Source organism: Triticum aestivum, chromosome 7B (assembly GCF_018294505.1).
Source record: "Triticum aestivum cultivar Chinese Spring chromosome 7B, IWGSC CS RefSeq v2.1, whole genome shotgun sequence".
In the NCBI taxonomy this organism is placed as follows: domain Eukaryota; kingdom Viridiplantae; phylum Streptophyta; class Magnoliopsida; order Poales; family Poaceae; genus Triticum; species Triticum aestivum.
In genome coordinates this window covers 751,910,052-751,928,317 of record NC_057813.1, presented here as the reverse complement: position 1 = coordinate 751,928,317, position 18,266 = coordinate 751,910,052, and the positions used below count along the sequence as shown (strand labels likewise).

General features: G+C 39.4%; 1 protein-coding gene across 1 annotated transcript; it reads right to left on the bottom strand.

The window, feature by feature from the left end:
- Positions 1-1,377: 1,377 nt before the first annotated feature.
- LOC123162189 (uncharacterized) lies at positions 1,378-5,713 on the bottom strand. Its single transcript, XM_044579982.1, has 3 exons — positions 5,341-5,713; positions 3,662-4,816; positions 1,378-3,490 (listed from the first exon to the last, which is right to left on the bottom strand). Exons 2-3 carry the CDS (start codon positions 4,758-4,760, stop codon positions 3,471-3,473), a joined length of 1,119 nt encoding a protein of 372 aa, XP_044435917.1. The 5' UTR covers positions 4,761-4,816; positions 5,341-5,713; the 3' UTR covers positions 1,378-3,470.
- Between the last annotated feature and the right edge of the window lie 12,553 nt (positions 5,714-18,266).

The following is an 18,266-nucleotide window of genomic DNA, read 5'->3' as shown; positions in this document are numbered from 1 at the left end:
CTGCATTTGTCTGCAACATGATTTGCGAGTGTTGCATTTGTCTGCAACATCTACTGATTTTCATTCCTTCCACATAGTTGGGTAAATTGTACACATCTCCGGTATCTAAAACTTCATGGCGCTCATGTTGATCTTGGTTCACCTTCACCGCCTCAAGTTTCAAGCAAGTTTTTCAATCAAGCATTGGATGGTTGGCGTACCTATTTGCAGACAATTCATCTAGAGAACTGTGTGGAGTGCTAGATACTTCCATTTCTGGGATGGTTTCCGTTTCTTACAGGGTTGAAGTTGAGCAACATGTGGGAAGTAAGGGAAGTATCAGTACCGCCATTGGAGGAGCTAGTTTAGTAGAAATGCCAGACTTGGAGAGTTGTGTTTACACTTCACTGGGAGATCTGAACTCTAGTTTAAGGGTACTGGAGATCCGGAGCTGCCATGCACTCAAGATATTTGATTGGCTTGAGAAACATCATGGCTTCAAAATGGAGAAGGATTCATGGTTGCCCAGTCTTGGGAAATTCGTTGTCTGCGATTGTCCTCACTTGCAAGTATTGATCCCTCTTCGGCCTTTTTTTCTTCTGAATATGTCTCGATCGATGCTAATCAAAACAAGTTTCGTGCAATATTGGAAGGAACAGGTCGGTTTTTTCATTCATAGATGCTACCACCAGCTACATAATACTCTGAAGAAGGTAGACATTGCGTATGTATGATAATGTTTCACCTCAAAGTAATGACTGAGCAGTCATATCCATGATGAATGTAGAAATTACCTTGTTCATCATTTTCCTAGTCTTTCATTTTTCATTGCTGGGTTTCTGCGTGCAGAATAATTAACTAACAGCCAAGGGTGAATGCAGAAATCTGAATTCAGAAGTTAAATTGGTTGTTTCATCCAAAAAACAGAACTACAGAAGTAACCCTCAATGAGTCTCGACGAAGCGCTTCATGGTCAACGATTTCAAAGGCAGTTAATTTCATCCAGTGGTCGTGATTCAGGACTTTAAAAATGTTATGATTCAGGTTTTTTCTTTGCAGGTGTGCGTCAGCCTCTTGACGAACCTGAACCTGAACCCTGAAGGTCCAAAATTCAAAACAGGGCCCCCTCTGTTTTCGTTCCCTCTTGCCTACATGCGAGATGATGACGACGACGACGATGACGACGGCTTTGGAAGATTATGAATGTTTGCTCTATGCTGATCAGTGCATCCATTCTTCCAGCTGTCGACTTACTTACAAGGCTGAAGCTTAATTATTAGAATGCAGTTCAGTTCTAGTAGCAAGCAAGAACCTGAGAAGAAAACGTTCAAGTGCTACAGCTGCTGCCTCATCCTACCTAGCCTATTAAGCTGCAGCACAACTTGTATTCCTGGATTGCACCCTTGATAAGAGCATATATAATTTCTGACTAAGAGTGTCCAGATGGGTGCGCATGCGTGGCAGAGAAAAGATAATGGAATGACAGTTTGTGTATTTGAGAGGAAAGACCCCCAGGCCCAGCTTTTACTCAAAGCTTTACAAGGCCCTCGACGCTCTGCAACACCAGATAGATCACACAAAAACTGTCAGAAAATAAAAGTTGCACGTCGCAAGCTGACAAAAGACACTGGACAAAATGAAAACCACCAGATCACTAACTGGCAGCAAACCTTGCAGTAGTTCCCATTCCCCAAGGATAAAACCACCCCATCTTGTTGCTCACAGGTCACAACAAGAAAACAGGGTACTGAACTGAATTTCTAATGGTGTGCCCCCCAGCCAGCCTTGCCCAGACATCATGTCAAGAAAGACTTATGCATTTTTGAGAAACCATGGTGACTCCAAGAGTCCAGATCAAAGCAGCTCTGTAATCGTCATGTTAGATAGAATGTTAAACCGTGGAACGCAACGCATCGAGCCACGATGCACGAGGCTGAGCAACATGCGTAATGTTAGAGAGGTATCGGTACCGCCGTTGGAGAAGGGTGGACATTCTGGAGTATGTATGATGATAATGTTTGTGTCTCAACTGTCAGAGTTTCTGCTGGCTTTTAACTGTCGACCAACAGACTCAAAGTAACTACTGAGCAGTCATATCTTGCTCATCATTTTCCGAGTTTCATGATGAATGTAGAAATTACCTTGTTCATCATTTTCCTAGTCTTTCATTTTAGATTGATGTGTTTCTGCATGCAGAACAATTCACAGCCAAGGATGAATGTAGAAATCTGCATTCAGAAGTTAAATTGGTTGTTTCATCCAAACAACAAAAGGAACCGGCAGTGAGTCTCGACGCATATGGTCCACGATTTCAGAGGAAATTGATTACATCCAGTGGTCGTGATCCATGACTTTAAACATGGTACATTACATGTGGATGATGGATGATTTGGGTTTTTCTACGCAGGTGTGCGTCAAGAGGCTGACAAACCTGAACCCTGAGGAAGAAGCTATGGTCCAAGATTTGAAACACGGCGTTGGGGGCACCACCCGCCTCCTCTGTTTTCGTTCCCTCCTGCTGTCGACTTTACTTACAGGGCTGAAACTTAATTGTTAAAATGCAGTTCAGTTGTAGCAAGCAAGGACCTGAGAAGAAAACGTTGCTACAGCTGTTGCTTCATCCTTACCTACCTAGCCTGTTAACTCTGAAAAACCTGACTTACTGCTTGCTATTCAGATACGTAAACACTACTATTAAGCTGCAGCACAACTATTATATATTGTCCATTCCTGGATTGCGCACTTGATAAGAGCATATATAATTTGTGAGTGTCCAGATGAGTGTGCATGTATGGCTGAGAGAACAAAATGAAATGACAGTTGGTGTATTTTACAGGAAAGACCCCAAGGCCCAGCTTTTACTGAAAGCTTTACGAGGCCATCGACGCTCTGAAACACCAGATAGATCCCGCAAAACAGCCAGAAAATAAAAGGTGCGCGTCGCAAGCTGACAAAATACTCTGGACAAAATGAAAACCACCAGCTAAAGCCACCACACCGCTAACTGGAAGCAAACCTTGAAGTAGTTCCCATTCACCAAGGATAAAACCACCTCATTTTGTTGCTCACAAGTCACAACAAGAAAACAGGGTACTGAACTGAATTCCTAAAGGTGTGTCCACCAGCCAGACATCATGTCTAAAAAGAAATTCCCACCCATATAAGCCAACCCTGACTTAAACCATCTTTTTTATGGCATGCAAGGCTCTCCAGAATTGAGAAGATCTGGCACAGCCTGTCCTAGAATAGGTGGGTTCAGAGTGAGGATTGTGCATATTTGAGAAAGCATGGTGGCTCCAAGAGAAAATAAAACAATATGTTTGGTGTAATTTCAAGGAAAAGACCAAAAGGCCCAGTGGCTTAACAAGATCCTCAACCCACGACAAGATCAGATAGATGGCACAAAATTGTGAGGAACATACGAGGCCAACTCCACCTCTGTCGATCAGGCCGCACTCCAGGATTCACCATCTTCAATGCGACCCACTAGCTTATGCTTCCGCTTCTGCCACTGTAACATGAAGGAAACAGCCTGGTCAAGCTAGCTACATAACCAATCGAATTTGCACCAAGAAGCACATCCACAGAAAGAAAAGAAAAAACTAATTTTCAATCACTAATTGGTTAAGCTGCTAAATAACCCTATTTCTACCTATCATAACCCTTTTTCTCATGTGCTCACCTCGGGGCATAGGAGTGTAGAAGCCAACAACAGGAATCAGGTCACCATATCCATGATCATCGCACACCCTGGTTATCTCCTCTGATTGTATTTGAACTGTGAAGAGGCCGGCAGCCGTGGTCACAACAATGACGCTTACTCCCTCCGCAAAGCCCAACACGTGGACCGGACATACTGCACCCATTTGAGCACCATTTAGAGACAAACTTCCCAAGTTGATAATCCGGCTGGGTATCCATCGGGCATCAGTCATCTCCCTTGACCACAACTGCAGATGCGGATCCAATTCTTCAACGAGTCCCAATCCACCGTCCTCCGCCGGCATGAGAATGTAACTGGGTATACCCTTAGAGTAGCAAGAGTATGGTGCCTTGAACCAAGTCAGCCCATGCATTGCCATGTCATACTCCAGGATCAACCCACCATCAGTCACGAAGTAGAGCAAAGAGTCCCCAACAAGCACACTGGAATAATATGTGAAATGCATGTAGAACTCCCCATGCATCAAGGTCAGCTCGCCCCAAGCACCGGTCTCTGACGAGTATACACATGCCGCCGTGTCATATTCCCCGTCGTCAGGATCTTCGCTGTCGACGGAGAAGACGAAGACAACGCAGAAAGGGCCCCCATGGCAGTTGCAGTGGTCGCACCCGTCTGCTGTGCAGAACACTGCGGCGGTTGTGCGGCCGATATCAGACATCACGGGCACTGGCACACGCTGCTGGGAACCCGTGATTGGCTCCCACACCAGGAGTTCCTCAGCATCAGGGTCATCAGAGAGGAAGAGGGCGCGGCCGTGGCGGCAGTCAACGGCCTGCCAGAGCCACCTGTCTGGGACGGCAAGGGAGAAGGGCGACACAGTGGCGGAGATGAAGTCGGGGATGTCCTCGTCGTCCCAATCATGGAGAAACCCGAGCACAGGGGGTGCCCCGTGGAAATCGTGGAGGCAGCGCCGGAATCCGCGATGGGAGACAGCCTGGCTCCAGGACTTGCAGACGAGGGAGGCGCGAAGGAGGCCGGCAGGCTCGTTGGGCGGGATGCGGAAGAGGATCTCTTCGACAAGCTCCTCAGGGAGCGTCGGCGGCGGTGCTGCTGGCATGATGGCCGCAAGGTTTTCTTCCTTCAGAGGTAGCAAGCTGCTAGGTCTGTGTAGCACTGTAAAGTTAGAGAAAATGGATCAGAACTTGAAACCCAGAACAGGAAATAATATTGTTGTCAGAAGTAGACAGTTGAACAATTTCCTAATGCAAGCAATTTATTTCTGATGAAACAAGGAGGAGCCGTATCGGTCTCTCTCTTAAATCCTAAATTCACTTCCATGCCACTGATAAAAACTGAGAATTCAAGTGTAATTACAGATATCAACTACTAGAGCACACCACCTGCTTGCTTGGTAGAACTGGGAAAGAAAAAACAGACATGTCATGACCAATCCTACCAGATAAACAGCTTCACTGGTAACTACAAAATCACATCAGCCTGCTGAATCATAGGAACCTGGACATGGGGAATGCTCCCATTTGTGTAGTGCAAAGCTTAGGCTAATGTTTCTGCACTAGAGCCTACACACAGGTTAAGCTCATATGTTCTTACTACTAGCTAGGAATCTTCCATTTGTGCAGTATGAAGCAAGGGATTGCAGGATTTGGCTACTATGCAGATTTTGCAAGATTTGTTACCTGCGTGGGGAACGGGGCGGCGGCGCAGGGAGCAGGCGACGGTGAGGCTGCTTGTCGAACCAGCAGGGTTGGGGAAGAGGGGCGGGCGGGGGGCTAGCTGGCGGTGGAGAAGTGGGGAGGCGCTCCGGCCGGCGGTGGTTGACGGGGAGGAGCGGCGAGTGACGCGCGGGGTCAGGGGGCACACGTCCTGCGAACCCGTTGGCGGCGGCGGCGACGAGTCGAGCCCCGGGGCGGTGAAGGTACCTCGAATCCTGCGGCCTCAGGGGCGGGAGGGCGGAGGAGGAAGAGGGACGCGTCGGCCGGCGGCGGCGGCGGCAGCGGACCGGCGGCCACTTACCCTAGTGGCGGAATGGAACGGACCGAGGGGATTTGGTTGGGGAATTTCCTATTTGCCGCTCGTTGCCTCAAACTGCCGGCGCTTCGCACAGGCGAGCGACAAGCAGCGACGCAACGGGCCGGCCCGCTTAACGGTTCCACGGTTCCCGGTTTTGGGAACCTTCTAGAGGTTTCCAGCTGGTTTTTTCCGGTTTCGGAAACCTTCTAGAAGGTTCCTGAATCGGTTTTTTATTTTCCTTTCTTTTTCTATTTCTGTTTCGTTTTTATTTTCTTTTTTTATTTTTTTTTTCAAGTTTATGTTTTCTTTTTCAAAAAAATGTTCGCATTTTTTGGAAAATGTTCGCACTTTTACAAAAATGTTCAGAACTTGAAAACAATTCTTGTTTTTAAATTTTGTTCACAAATTCAAAAACTGTATGCATTTTTCAAAACTTGTTCCGAATTTTCAAAAGAAAATTGTGTTTTAACAAAATTGTTACGAATGTTTTTGTTCAAACTTTTGACAACTTTTAAAAAAATGTTCGGGACTTCAAAAAATGTTTCAGTTTCAAAAATTGTTCGCAATTTTAAAAAAAGTTCGGTATATTCAATACTTTGTTCGGTTCTAAAAAAGATGTTCGAAATTTTTTTGTTCAGGTTTCACAAAACATTTCATTCTTTTCAAAAAATGTACAAAATTTTGTTTGTGTTTCCAAAATTTGTTCGGAGTTTCAAATTTTGTTCGTGATTTTTATAAAATGTTCACGTTTCCAAATTTGTTCATTTTTTCAAAAGAAATTGGGATTTCACATTTGTTCCCATTTTTCAAAAATTGTTCATGTTTTTTAAAAATTTGTTTGTGTTTTCAAAAAATTGTTCACAGATTCAATAAATGGTCAGCTTTTCAACTTTTTGTTCAGAAATTTCAAAAAATGTTCCTGTTCTTAAAATTGTTCATGTATTCAAAAAATTTGTTTGGAGTTTCAAAATGTGTTTGCGTTGTTTCACAAATGTTCAAACTTTGAAACATTACTTACCTTAAAAGTGTTCATAATTTTCAAGATTTGTTCGAATAAATCAAAAAGTGTTGTGTTTTGTCACTGTTGTTATTCTTAGATATTAGCGCTGTAAATCGGACAATTGGAAACTTGGAATCATTAGCACGCATGGAAACTGAATTAAGCAATGCATAGCTTTTTCAATTTTTTTGTTCACATATTCAGAAAATGTTTCTGTCTCCGTTTTTCTTCTTCAGGAATTCAAGAAATGTTGATACTTTTTCAAAATATGCATTAAAAAACGTTCACCCCAGTAACTAATTCAGATTCGCTACAATAGCTAATTTTCTATAGTACTGGTTCCAGGTCGCTGCAGGATACCGTTTCTGTTTTACATTTATGACTAGTTCTTTAAGTTGTGTACTGCTTTATTTGCCAGCAGTAGTGGTTAGTTGGAGTGGCTACTAGTGCGTGCTAGTACGCAGCTGGTCACGGGTTCGATTCCTGGGTCACGTGTGCTTCATTATTCTTCTGTATTCAAAGCGCGGCGTCCCTTTGGTTGGGGCTCTGCAGCCTGACTCTGCCACTTCAAAAACAAAACTGACTGTGCCACCTGTATATTCAAACAAATCATTTTATACAATTTTCCTTTTCTTGGACTGATATTTTTGAAATGTTAAATGAAAAACTGGTCCAAAAGGAGAAACTATATCATCCAAACTGATATTTTTGAAATGTTAAATGAAAAAGTGGTCCAAAAGGAGAAACTATATCATCCAATAGACCATCTAATTGAGATTTATTCCAACAAAAAAAAGAAAGAAATGGGGATTAAGCCGGGCGGGCCAAAGCTTCACCATGAAACCAACTATGGCGTCCCTTTGGTTGGGGCTCTGCAGCCTGACTCTGCCACTTCAAAAACAAAACTGACTGTGCCACCTGTATATTCAAACAAATCATTTTATACAATTTTCCTTTTCTTGGACTGATATTTTTGAAATGTTAAATGAAAAAGTGGTCCAAAAGGAGAAACTATATCATCCAAACTGATATTTTTGAAATGTTAAATGAAAAAGTGGTCCAAAAGGAGAAACTATATCATCCAATAGACCATCTAATTGAGATTTATTCCAACAAAAAAAAGAAAGAAATGGGGATTAAGCCGGGCGGGCCAAAGCTTCACCATGAAACCAACTATGGCGTCCCTTTGGTTGGGGCTCTGCAGCCTGACTCTGCCACTTCAAAACAAAACTGACTGTGCCACCTGTATATTCAAACAAATCATTTTATACAATTTTCCTTTTCTTGGACTGATATTTTTGAAATGTTAAATGAAAAAGTGGTCCAAAAGGAGAAACTATATCATCCAAACTGATATTTTTGAAATGTTAAATGAAAAAGTGGTCCAAAAGGAGAAACTATATCATCCAATAGACCATCTAATTGAGATTTATTCCAACAAAAAAAGAAAGAAATGGGGATTAAGCCGGGCGGGCCAAAGCTTCACCATGAAACCAACTATGGCGTCCCTTTGGTTGGGGCTCTGCAGCCTGACTCTGCCACTTCAAAAACAAAACTGACTGTGCCACCTGTATATTCAAACAAATCATTTTATACAATTTTCCTTTTCTTGGACTGATATTTTTGAAATGTTAAATGAAAAAGTGGTCCAAAAGGAGAAACTATATCATCCAAACTGATATTTTTGAAATGTTAAATGAAAAAGTGGTCCAAAAGGAGAAACTATATCATCCAATAGACCATCTAATTGAGATTTATTCCAACAAAAAAAGAAAGAAATGGGGATTAAGCCGGGCGGGCCAAAGCTTCACCATGAAACCAACTATGGCGTCCCTTTGGTTGGGGCTCTGCAGCCTGACTCTGCCACTTCAAAAACAAAACTGACTGTGCCACCTGTATATTCAAACAAATCATTTTATACAATTTTCCTTTTCTTGGACTGATATTTTTGAAATGTTAAATGAAAAAGTGGTCCAAAAGGAGAAACTATATCATCCAAACTGATATTTTTGAAATGTTAAATGAAAAAGTGGTCCAAAAGGAGAAACTATATCATCCAATAGACCATCTAATTGAGATTTATTCCAACAAAAAAAGAAAGAAATGGGGATTAAGCCGGGCGGGCCAAAGCTTCACCATGAAACCAACTATGGCGTCCCTTTGGTTGGGGCTCTGCAGCCTGACTCTGCCACTTCAAAAACAAAACTGACTGTGCCACCTGTATATTCAAACAAATCATTTTATACAATTTTCCTTTTCTTGGACTGATATTTTTGAAATGTTAAATGAAAAAGTGGTCCAAAAGGAGAAACTATATCATCCAAACTGATATTTTTGAAATGTTAAATGAAAAAGTGGTCCAAAAGGAGAAACTATATCATCCAATAGACCATCTAATTGAGATTTATTCCAACAAAAAAAAGAAAGAAATGGGGATTAAGCCGGGCGGGCCAAAGCTTCACCATGAAACCAACTATGGCGTCCCTTTGGTTGGGGCTCTGCAGCCTGACTCTGCCACTTCAAAAACAAAACTGACTGTGCCACCTGTATATTCAAACAAATCATTTTATACAATTTTCCTTTTCTTGGACTGATATTTTTGAAATGTTAAATGAAAAAGTGGTCCAAAAGGAGAAACTATATCATCCAAACTGATATTTTTGAAATGTTAAATGAAAAAGTGGTCCAAAAGGAGAAACTATATCATCCAATAGACCATCTAATTGAGATTTATTCCAACAAAAAAAGAAAGAAATGGGGATTAAGCCGGGCGGGCCAAAGCTTCACCATGAAACCAACTATGGCGTCCCTTTGGTTGGGGCTCTGCAGCCTGACTCTGCCACTTCAAAAACAAAACTGACTGTGCCACCTGTATATTCAAACAAATCATTTTATACAATTTTCCTTTTCTTGGACTGATATTTTTGAAATGTTAAATGAAAAAGTGGTCCAAAAGGAGAAACTATATCATCCAAACTGATATTTTTGAAATGTTAAATGAAAAAGTGGTCCAAAAGGAGAAACTATATCATCCAATAGACCATCTAATTGAGATTTATTCCAACAAAAAAAAGAAAGAAATGGGGATTAAGCCGGGCGGGCCAAAGCTTCACCATGAAACCAACTATGGCGTCCCTTTGGTTGGGGCTCTGCAGCCTGACTCTGCCACTTCAAAAACAAAACTGACTGTGCCACCTGTATATTCAAACAAATCATTTTATACAATTTTCCTTTTCTTGGACTGATATTTTTGAAATGTTAAATGAAAAAGTGGTCCAAAAGGAGAAACTATATCATCCAAACTGATATTTTTGAAATGTTAAATGAAAAAGTGGTCCAAAAGGAGAAACTATATCATCCAATAGACCATCTAATTGAGATTTATTCCAACAAAAAAAAGAAAGAAATGGGATTAAGCCGGGCGGGCCAAAGCTTCACCATGAAACCAACTATGGCGTCCCTTTGGTTGGGGCTCTGCAGCCTGACTCTGCCACTTCAAAAACAAAACTGACTGTGCCACCTGTATATTCAAACAAATCATTTTATACAATTTTCCTTTTCTTGGACTGATATTTTTGAAATGTTAAATGAAAAAGTGGTCCAAAAGGAGAAACTATATCATCCAAACTGATATTTTTGAAATGTTAAATGAAAAAGTGGTCCAAAAGGAGAAACTATATCATCCAATAGACCATCTAATTGAGATTTATTCCAACAAAAAAAAGAAAGAAATGGGGATTAAGCCGGGCGGGCCAAAGCTTCACCATGAAACCAACTATGGCGTCCCTTTGGTTGGGGCTCTGCAGCCTGACTCTGCCACTTCAAAAACAAAACTGACTGTGCCACCTGTATATTCAAACAAATCATTTTATACAATTTTCCTTTTCTTGGACTGATATTTTTGAAATGTTAAATGAAAAAGTGGTCCAAAAGGAGAAACTATATCATCCAAACTGATATTTTTGAAATGTTAAATGAAAAAGTGGTCCAAAAGGAGAAACTATATCATCCAATAGACCATCTAATTGAGATTTATTCCAACAAAAAAAGAAAGAAATGGGGATTAAGCCGGGCGGGCCAAAGCTTCACCATGAAACCAACTATGGCGTCCCTTTGGTTGGGGCTCTGCAGCCTGACTCTGCCACTTCAAAAACAAAACTGACTGTGCCACCTGTATATTCAAACAAATCATTTTATACAATTTTCCTTTTCTTGGACTGATATTTTTGAAATGTTAAATGAAAAAGTGGTCCAAAAGGAGAAACTATATCATCCAAACTGATATTTTTGAAATGTTAAATGAAAAAGTGGTCCAAAAGGAGAAACTATATCATCCAATAGACCATCTAATTGAGATTTATTCCAACAAAAAAAAGAAAGAAATGGGGATTAAGCCGGGCGGGCCAAAGCTTCACCATGAAACCAACTATGGCGTCCCTTTGGTTGGGGCTCTGCAGCCTGACTCTGCCACTTCAAAAACAAAACTGACTGTGCCACCTGTATATTCAAACAAATCATTTTATACAATTTTCCTTTTCTTGGACTGATATTTTTGAAATGTTAAATGAAAAAGTGGTCCAAAAGGAGAAACTATATCATCCAAACTGATATTTTTGAAATGTTAAATGAAAAAGTGGTCCAAAAGGAGAAACTATATCATCCAATAGACCATCTAATTGAGATTTATTCCAACAAAAAAAGAAAGAAATGGGGATTAAGCCGGGCGGGCCAAAGCTTCACCATGAAACCAACTATGGCGTCCCTTTGGTTGGGGCTCTGCAGCCTGACTCTGCCACTTCAAAAACAAAACTGACTGTGCCACCTGTATATTCAAACAAATCATTTTATACAATTTTCCTTTTCTTGGACTTATATTTTTGAAATGTTAAATGAAAAAGTGGTCCAAAAGGAGAAACTATATCATCCAAACTGATATTTTTGAAATGTTAAATGAAAAAGTGGTCCAAAAGGAGAAACTATATCATCCAATAGACCATCTAATTGAGATTTATTCCAACAAAAAAAAGAAAGAAATGGGGATTAAGCCGGGCGGGCCAAAGCTTCACCATGAAACCAACTATGGCGTCCCTTTGGTTGGGGCTCTGCAGCCTGACTCTGCCACTTCAAAAACAAAACTGACTGTGCCACCTGTATATTCAAACAAATCATTTTATACAATTTTCCTTTTCTTGGACTGATATTTTTGAAATGTTAAATGAAAAAGTGGTCCAAAAGGAGAAACTATATCATCCAAACTGATATTTTTGAAATGTTAAATGAAAAAGTGGTCCAAAAGGAGAAACTATATCATCCAATAGACCATCTAATTGAGATTTATTCCAACAAAAAAAGAAAGAAATGGGGATTAAGCCGGGCGGGCCAAAGCTTCACCATGAAACCAACTATGGCGTCCCTTTGGTTGGGGCTCTGCAGCCTGACTCTGCCACTTCAAAAACAAAACTGACTGTGCCACCTGTATATTCAAACAAATCATTTTATACAATTTTCCTTTTCTTGGACTGATATTTTTGAAATGTTAAATGAAAAAGTGGTCCAAAAGGAGAAACTATATCATCCAAACTGATATTTTTGAAATGTTAAATGAAAAAGTGGTCCAAAAGGAGAAACTATATCATCCAATAGACCATCTAATTGAGATTTATTCCAACAAAAAAAAGAAAGAAATGGGGATTAAGCCGGGCGGGCCAAAGCTTCACCATGAAACCAACTATGGCGTCCCTTTGGTTGGGGCTCTGCAGCCTGACTCTGCCACTTCAAAAACAAAACTGACTGTGCCACCTGTATATTCAAACAAATCATTTTATACAATTTTCCTTTTCTTGGACTGATATTTTTGAAATGTTAAATGAAAAAGTGGTCCAAAAGGAGAAACTATATCATCCAAACTGATATTTTTGAAATGTTAAATGAAAAAGTGGTCCAAAAGGAGAAACTATATCATCCAATAGACCATCTAATTGAGATTTATTCCAACAAAAAAAAAAGAAATGGGGATTAAGCCGGGCGGGCCAAAGCTTCACCATGAAACCAACTATGGCGTCCCTTTGGTTGGGGCTCTGCAGCCTGACTCTGCCACTTCAAAAACAAAACTGACTGTGCCACCTGTATATTCAAACAAATCATTTTATACAATTTTCCTTTTCTTGGACTGATATTTTTGAAATGTTAAATGAAAAAGTGGTCCAAAAGGAGAAACTATATCATCCAAACTGATATTTTTGAAATGTTAAATGAAAAAGTGGTCCAAAAGGAGAAACTATATCATCCAATAGACCATCTAATTGAGATTTATTCCAACAAAAAAAAGAAAGAAATGGGGATTAAGCCGGGCGGGCCAAAGCTTCACCATGAAACCAACTATGGCGTCCCTTTGGTTGGGGCTCTGCAGCCTGACTCTGCCACTTCAAAAACAAAACTGACTGTGCCACCTGTATATTCAAACAAATCATTTTATACAATTTTCCTTTTCTTGGACTGATATTTTTGAAATGTTAAATGAAAAAGTGGTCCAAAACGAGAAACTATATCATCCAAACTGATATTTTTGAAATGTTAAATGAAAAAGTGGTCCAAAAGGAGAAACTATATCATCCAATAGACCATCTAATTGAGATTTATTCCAACAAAAAAAGAAAGAAATGGGGATTAAGCCGGGCGGGCCAAAGCTTCACCATGAAACCAACTATGGCGTCCCTTTGGTTGGGGCTCTGCAGCCTGACTCTGCCACTTCAAAAACAAAACTGACTGTGCCACCTGTATATTCAAACAAATCATTTTATATAATTTTCCTTTTCTTGGACTGATATTTTTGAAATGTTAAATGAAAAAGTGGTCCAAAAGGAGAAACTATATCATCCAAACTGATATTTTTGAAATGTTAAATGAAAAAATGGTCCAAAAGGAGAAACTATATCATCCAATAGACCATCTAATTGAGATTTATTCCAACAAAAAAAGAAAGAAATGGGGATTAAGCCGGGCGGGCCAAAGCTTCACCATGAAACCAACTATGGCGTCCCTTTGGTTGGGGCTCTGCAGCCTGACTCTGCCACTTCAAAAACAAAACTGACTGTGCCACCTGTATATTCAAACAAATCATTTTATACAATTTTCCTTTTCTTGGACTGATATTTTTGAAATGTTAAATGAAAAAGTGGTCCAAAAGGAGAAACTATATCATCCAAACTGATATTTTTGAAATGTTAAATGAAAAAGTGGTCCAAAAGGAGAAACTATATCATCCAATAGACCATCTAATTGAGATTTATTCCAACAAAAAAAAGAAAGAAATGGGGATTAAGCCGGGCGGGCCAAAGCTTCACCATGAAACCAACTATGGCGTCCCTTTGGTTGGGGCTCTGCAGCCTGACTCTGCCACTTCAAAAACAAAACTGACTGTGCCACCTGTATATTCAAACAAATCATTTTATACAATTTTCCTTTTCTTGGACTGATATTTTTGAAATGTTAAATGAAAAAGTGGTCCAAAACGAGAAACTATATCATCCAAACTGATATTTTTGAAATGTTAAATGAAAAAGTGGTCCAAAAGGAGAAACTATATCATCCAATAGACCATCTAATTGAGATTTATTCCAACAAAAAAAAGAAAGAAATGGGGATTAAGCCGGGCGGGCCAAAGCTTCACCATGAAACCAACTATGGCGTCCCTTTGGTTGGGGCTCTGCAGCCTGACTCTGCCACTTCAAAAACAAAACTGACTGTGCCACCTGTATATTCAAACAAATCATTTTATACAATTTTCCTTTTCTTGGACTGATATTTTTGAAATGTTAAATGAAAAAGTGGTCCAAAAGGAGAAACTATATCATCCAAACTGATATTTTTGAAATGTTAAATGAAAAAGTGGTCCAAAAGGAGAAACTATATCATCTAATAGACCATCTAATTGAGATTTATTCCAACAAAAAAAAGAAAGAAATGGGGATTAAGCCGGGCGGGCCAAAGCTTCACCATGAAACCAACTATGGCGTCCCTTTGGTTGGGGCTCTGCAGCCTGACTCTGCCACTTCAAAAACAAAACTGACTGTGCCACCTGTATATTCAAACAAATCATTTTATACAATTTTCCTTTTCTTGGACTGATATTTTTGAAATGTTAAATGAAAAAGTGGTCCAAAAGGAGAAACTATATCATCCAAACTGATATTTTTGAAATGTTAAATGAAAAAGTGGTCCAAAAGGAGAAACTATATCATCCAATAGACCATCTAATTGAGATTTATTCCAACAACAAAAAAAGAAATGGGGATTAAGCCGGGCGGGCCAAAGCTTCACCATGAAACCAACTATGGCGTCCCTTTGGTTGGGGCTCTGCAGCCTGACTCTGCCACTTCAAAAACAAAACTGACTGTGCCACCTGTATATTCAAACAAATCATTTTATACAATTTTCCTTTTCTTGGACTGATATTTTTGAAATGTTAAATGAAAAAGTGGTCCAAAAGGAGAAACTATATCATCCAAACTGATATTTTTGAAATGTTAAATGAAAAAGTGGTCCAAAAGGAGAAACTATATCATCCAATAGACCATCTAATTGAGATTTATTCCAACAAAAAAAAGAAAGAAATGGGGATTAAGCCGGGCGGGCCAAAGCTTCACCATGAAACCAACTATGGCGTCCCTTTGGTTGGGGCTCTGCAGCCTGACTCTGCCACTTCAAAAACAAAACTGACTGTGCCACCTGTATATTCAAACAAATCATTTTATACAATTTTCCTTTTCTTGGACTGATATTTTTGAAATGTTAAATGAAAAAGTGGTCCAAAAGGAGAAACTATATCATCCAAACTGATATTTTTGAAATGTTAAATGAAAAAGTGGTCCAAAAGGAGAAACTATATCATCCAATAGACCATCTAATTGAGATTTATTCCAACAAAAAAAAGAAAGAAATGGGGATTAAGCCGGGCGGGCCAAAGCTTCACCATGAAACCAACTATGGCGTCCCTTTGGTTGGGGCTCTGCAGCCTGACTCTGCCACTTCAAAAACAAAACTGACTGTGCCACCTGTATATTCAAACAAATCATTTTATATAATTTTCCTTTTCTTGGACTGATATTTTTGAAATGTTAAATGAAAAAGTGGTCCAAAAGGAGAAACTATATCATCCAAACTGATATTTTTGAAATGTTAAATGAAAAAGTGGTCCAAAAGGAGAAACTATATCATCCAATAGACCATCTAATTGAGATTTATTCCAACAAAAAAAAGAAAGAAATGGGGATTAAGCCGGGCGGGCCAAAGCTTCACCATGAAACCAACTATGGCGTCCCTTTGGTTGGGGCTCTGCAGCCTGACTCTGCCACTTCAAAAACAAAACTGACTGTGCCACCTGTATATTCAAACAAATCATTTTATACAATTTTCCTTTTCTTGGACTGATATTTTTGAAATGTTAAATGAAAAAGTGGTCCAAAAGGAGAAACTATATCATCCAAACTGATATTTTTGAAATGTTAAATGAAAAAGTGGTCCAAAAGGAGAAACTATATCATCCAATAGACCATCTAATTGAGATTTATTCCAACAAAAAAAAGAAAGAAATGGGGATTAAGCCGGGCAGGCCAAAGCTTCACCATGAAACCAACTATGGCGTCCCTTTGGTTGGGGCTCTGCAGCCTGACTCTGCCACTTCAAAAACAAAACTGACTGTGCCACCTGTATATTCAAACAAATCATTTTATACAATTTTCCTTTTCTTGGACTGATATTTTTGAAATGTTAAATGAAAAAGTGGTCCAAAACGGAGAAACTATATCATCCAAACTGATATTTTTGAAATGTTAAATGAAAAAGTGGTCCAAAAGGAGAAACTATATCATCCAATAGACCATCTAATTGAGATTTATTCCAACAAAAAAAGAAAGAAATGGGGATTAAGCCGGGCGGGCCAAAGCTTCACCATGAAACCAACTATGGCGTCCCTTTGGTTGGGGCTCTGCAGCCTGACTCTGCCACTTCAAAAACAAAACTGACTGTGCCACCTGTATATTCAAACAAATCATTTTATACAATTTTCCTTTTCTTGGACTGATATTTTTGAAATGTTAAATGAAAAAGTGGTCCAAAAGGAGAAACTATATCATCCAAACTGATATTTTTGAAATGTTAAATGAAAAAGTGGTCCAAAAGGAGAAACTATATCATCTAATAGACCATCTAATTGAGATTTATTCCAACAAAAAAAAGAAAGAAATGGGGATTAAGCCGGGCGGGCCAAAGCTTCACCATGAAACCAACTATGGCGTCCCTTTGGTTGGGGCTCTGCAGCCTGACTCTGCCACTTCAAAAACAAAACTGACTGTGCCACCTGTATATTCAAACAAATCATTTTATACAATTTTCCTTTTCTTGGACTGATATTTTTGAAATGTTAAATGAAAAAGTGGTCCAAAAGGAGAAACTATATCATCCAAACTGATATTTTTGAAATGTTAAATGAAAAAGTGGTCCAAAAGGAGAAACTATATCATCTAATAGACCATCTAATTGAGATTTATTCCAACAAAAAAAAGAAAGAAATGGGGATTAAGCCGGGCGGGCCAAAGCTTCACCATGAAACCAACTATGGCCTTTGGTTGGGGCTCTGCAGCCTAACTCTGCCACTTCAAAAACAAAACTGACTGTGCCACCTGTATATTCAAACAAATCATTTTATACAATTTTCCTTTTCTTGGACTGATATTTTTGAAATGTTAAATGAAAAAGTGGTCCAAAAGGAGAAACTATATCATCCAAACTGATATTTTTGAAATGTTAAATGAAAAAGTGGTCCAAAAGGAGAAACTATATCATCCAATAGACCATCTAATTGAGATTTATTCCAACAAAAAAAAGAAAGAAATGGGGATTAAGCCGGGCGGGCCAAAGCTTCACCATGAAACCAACTATGGCGTCCCTTTGGTTGGGGCTCTGCAGCCTGACTCTGCCACTTCAAAAACAAAACTGACTGTGCCACCTGTATATTCAAACAAATCATTTTATACAATTTTCCTTTTCTTGGACTGATATTTTTGAAATGTTAAATGAAAAAGTGGTCCAAAAGGAGAAACTATATCATCCAAACTGATATTTTTGAAATGTTAAATGAAAAAGTGGTCCAAAAGGAGAAACTATATCATCCAATAGACCATCTAATTGAGATTTATTCCAACAAAAAAAAGAAAGAAATGGGGATTAAGCCGGGCGGGCCAAAGCTTCACCATGAAACCAACTATGGCGTCCCTTTGGTTGGGGCTCTGCAGCCTGACTCTGCCACTTCAAAAACAAAACTGACTGTGCCACCTGTATATTCAAACAAATCATTTTATACAATTTTCCTTTTCTTGGACTGATATTTTTGAAATGTTAAATGAAAAAGTGGTCCAAAAGGAGAAACTATATCATCCAAACTGATATTTTTGAAATGTTAAATGAAAAAGTGGTCCAAAAGGAGAAACTATATCATCCAATAGACCATCTAATTGAGATTTATTCCAACAAAAAAAAGAAAGAAATGGGGATTAAGCCGGGCGGGCCAAAGCTTCACCATGAAACCAACTATGG

Excerpts from the sequence above, each read along its gene's own strand:
- LOC123162189 (XM_044579982.1), bottom strand. The coding sequence starts at position 4,760 with ATGCCAGCAGCACCGCCGCCGACGCTCCCTGAGGAGCTTGTCGAAGAG. Across the intron at positions 3,491-3,661 it reads CTACACTCCTATGCCCCGAG|TGGCAGAAGCGGAAGCATAA; the intron begins GTGAGCACATGA and ends TTCATGTTACAG.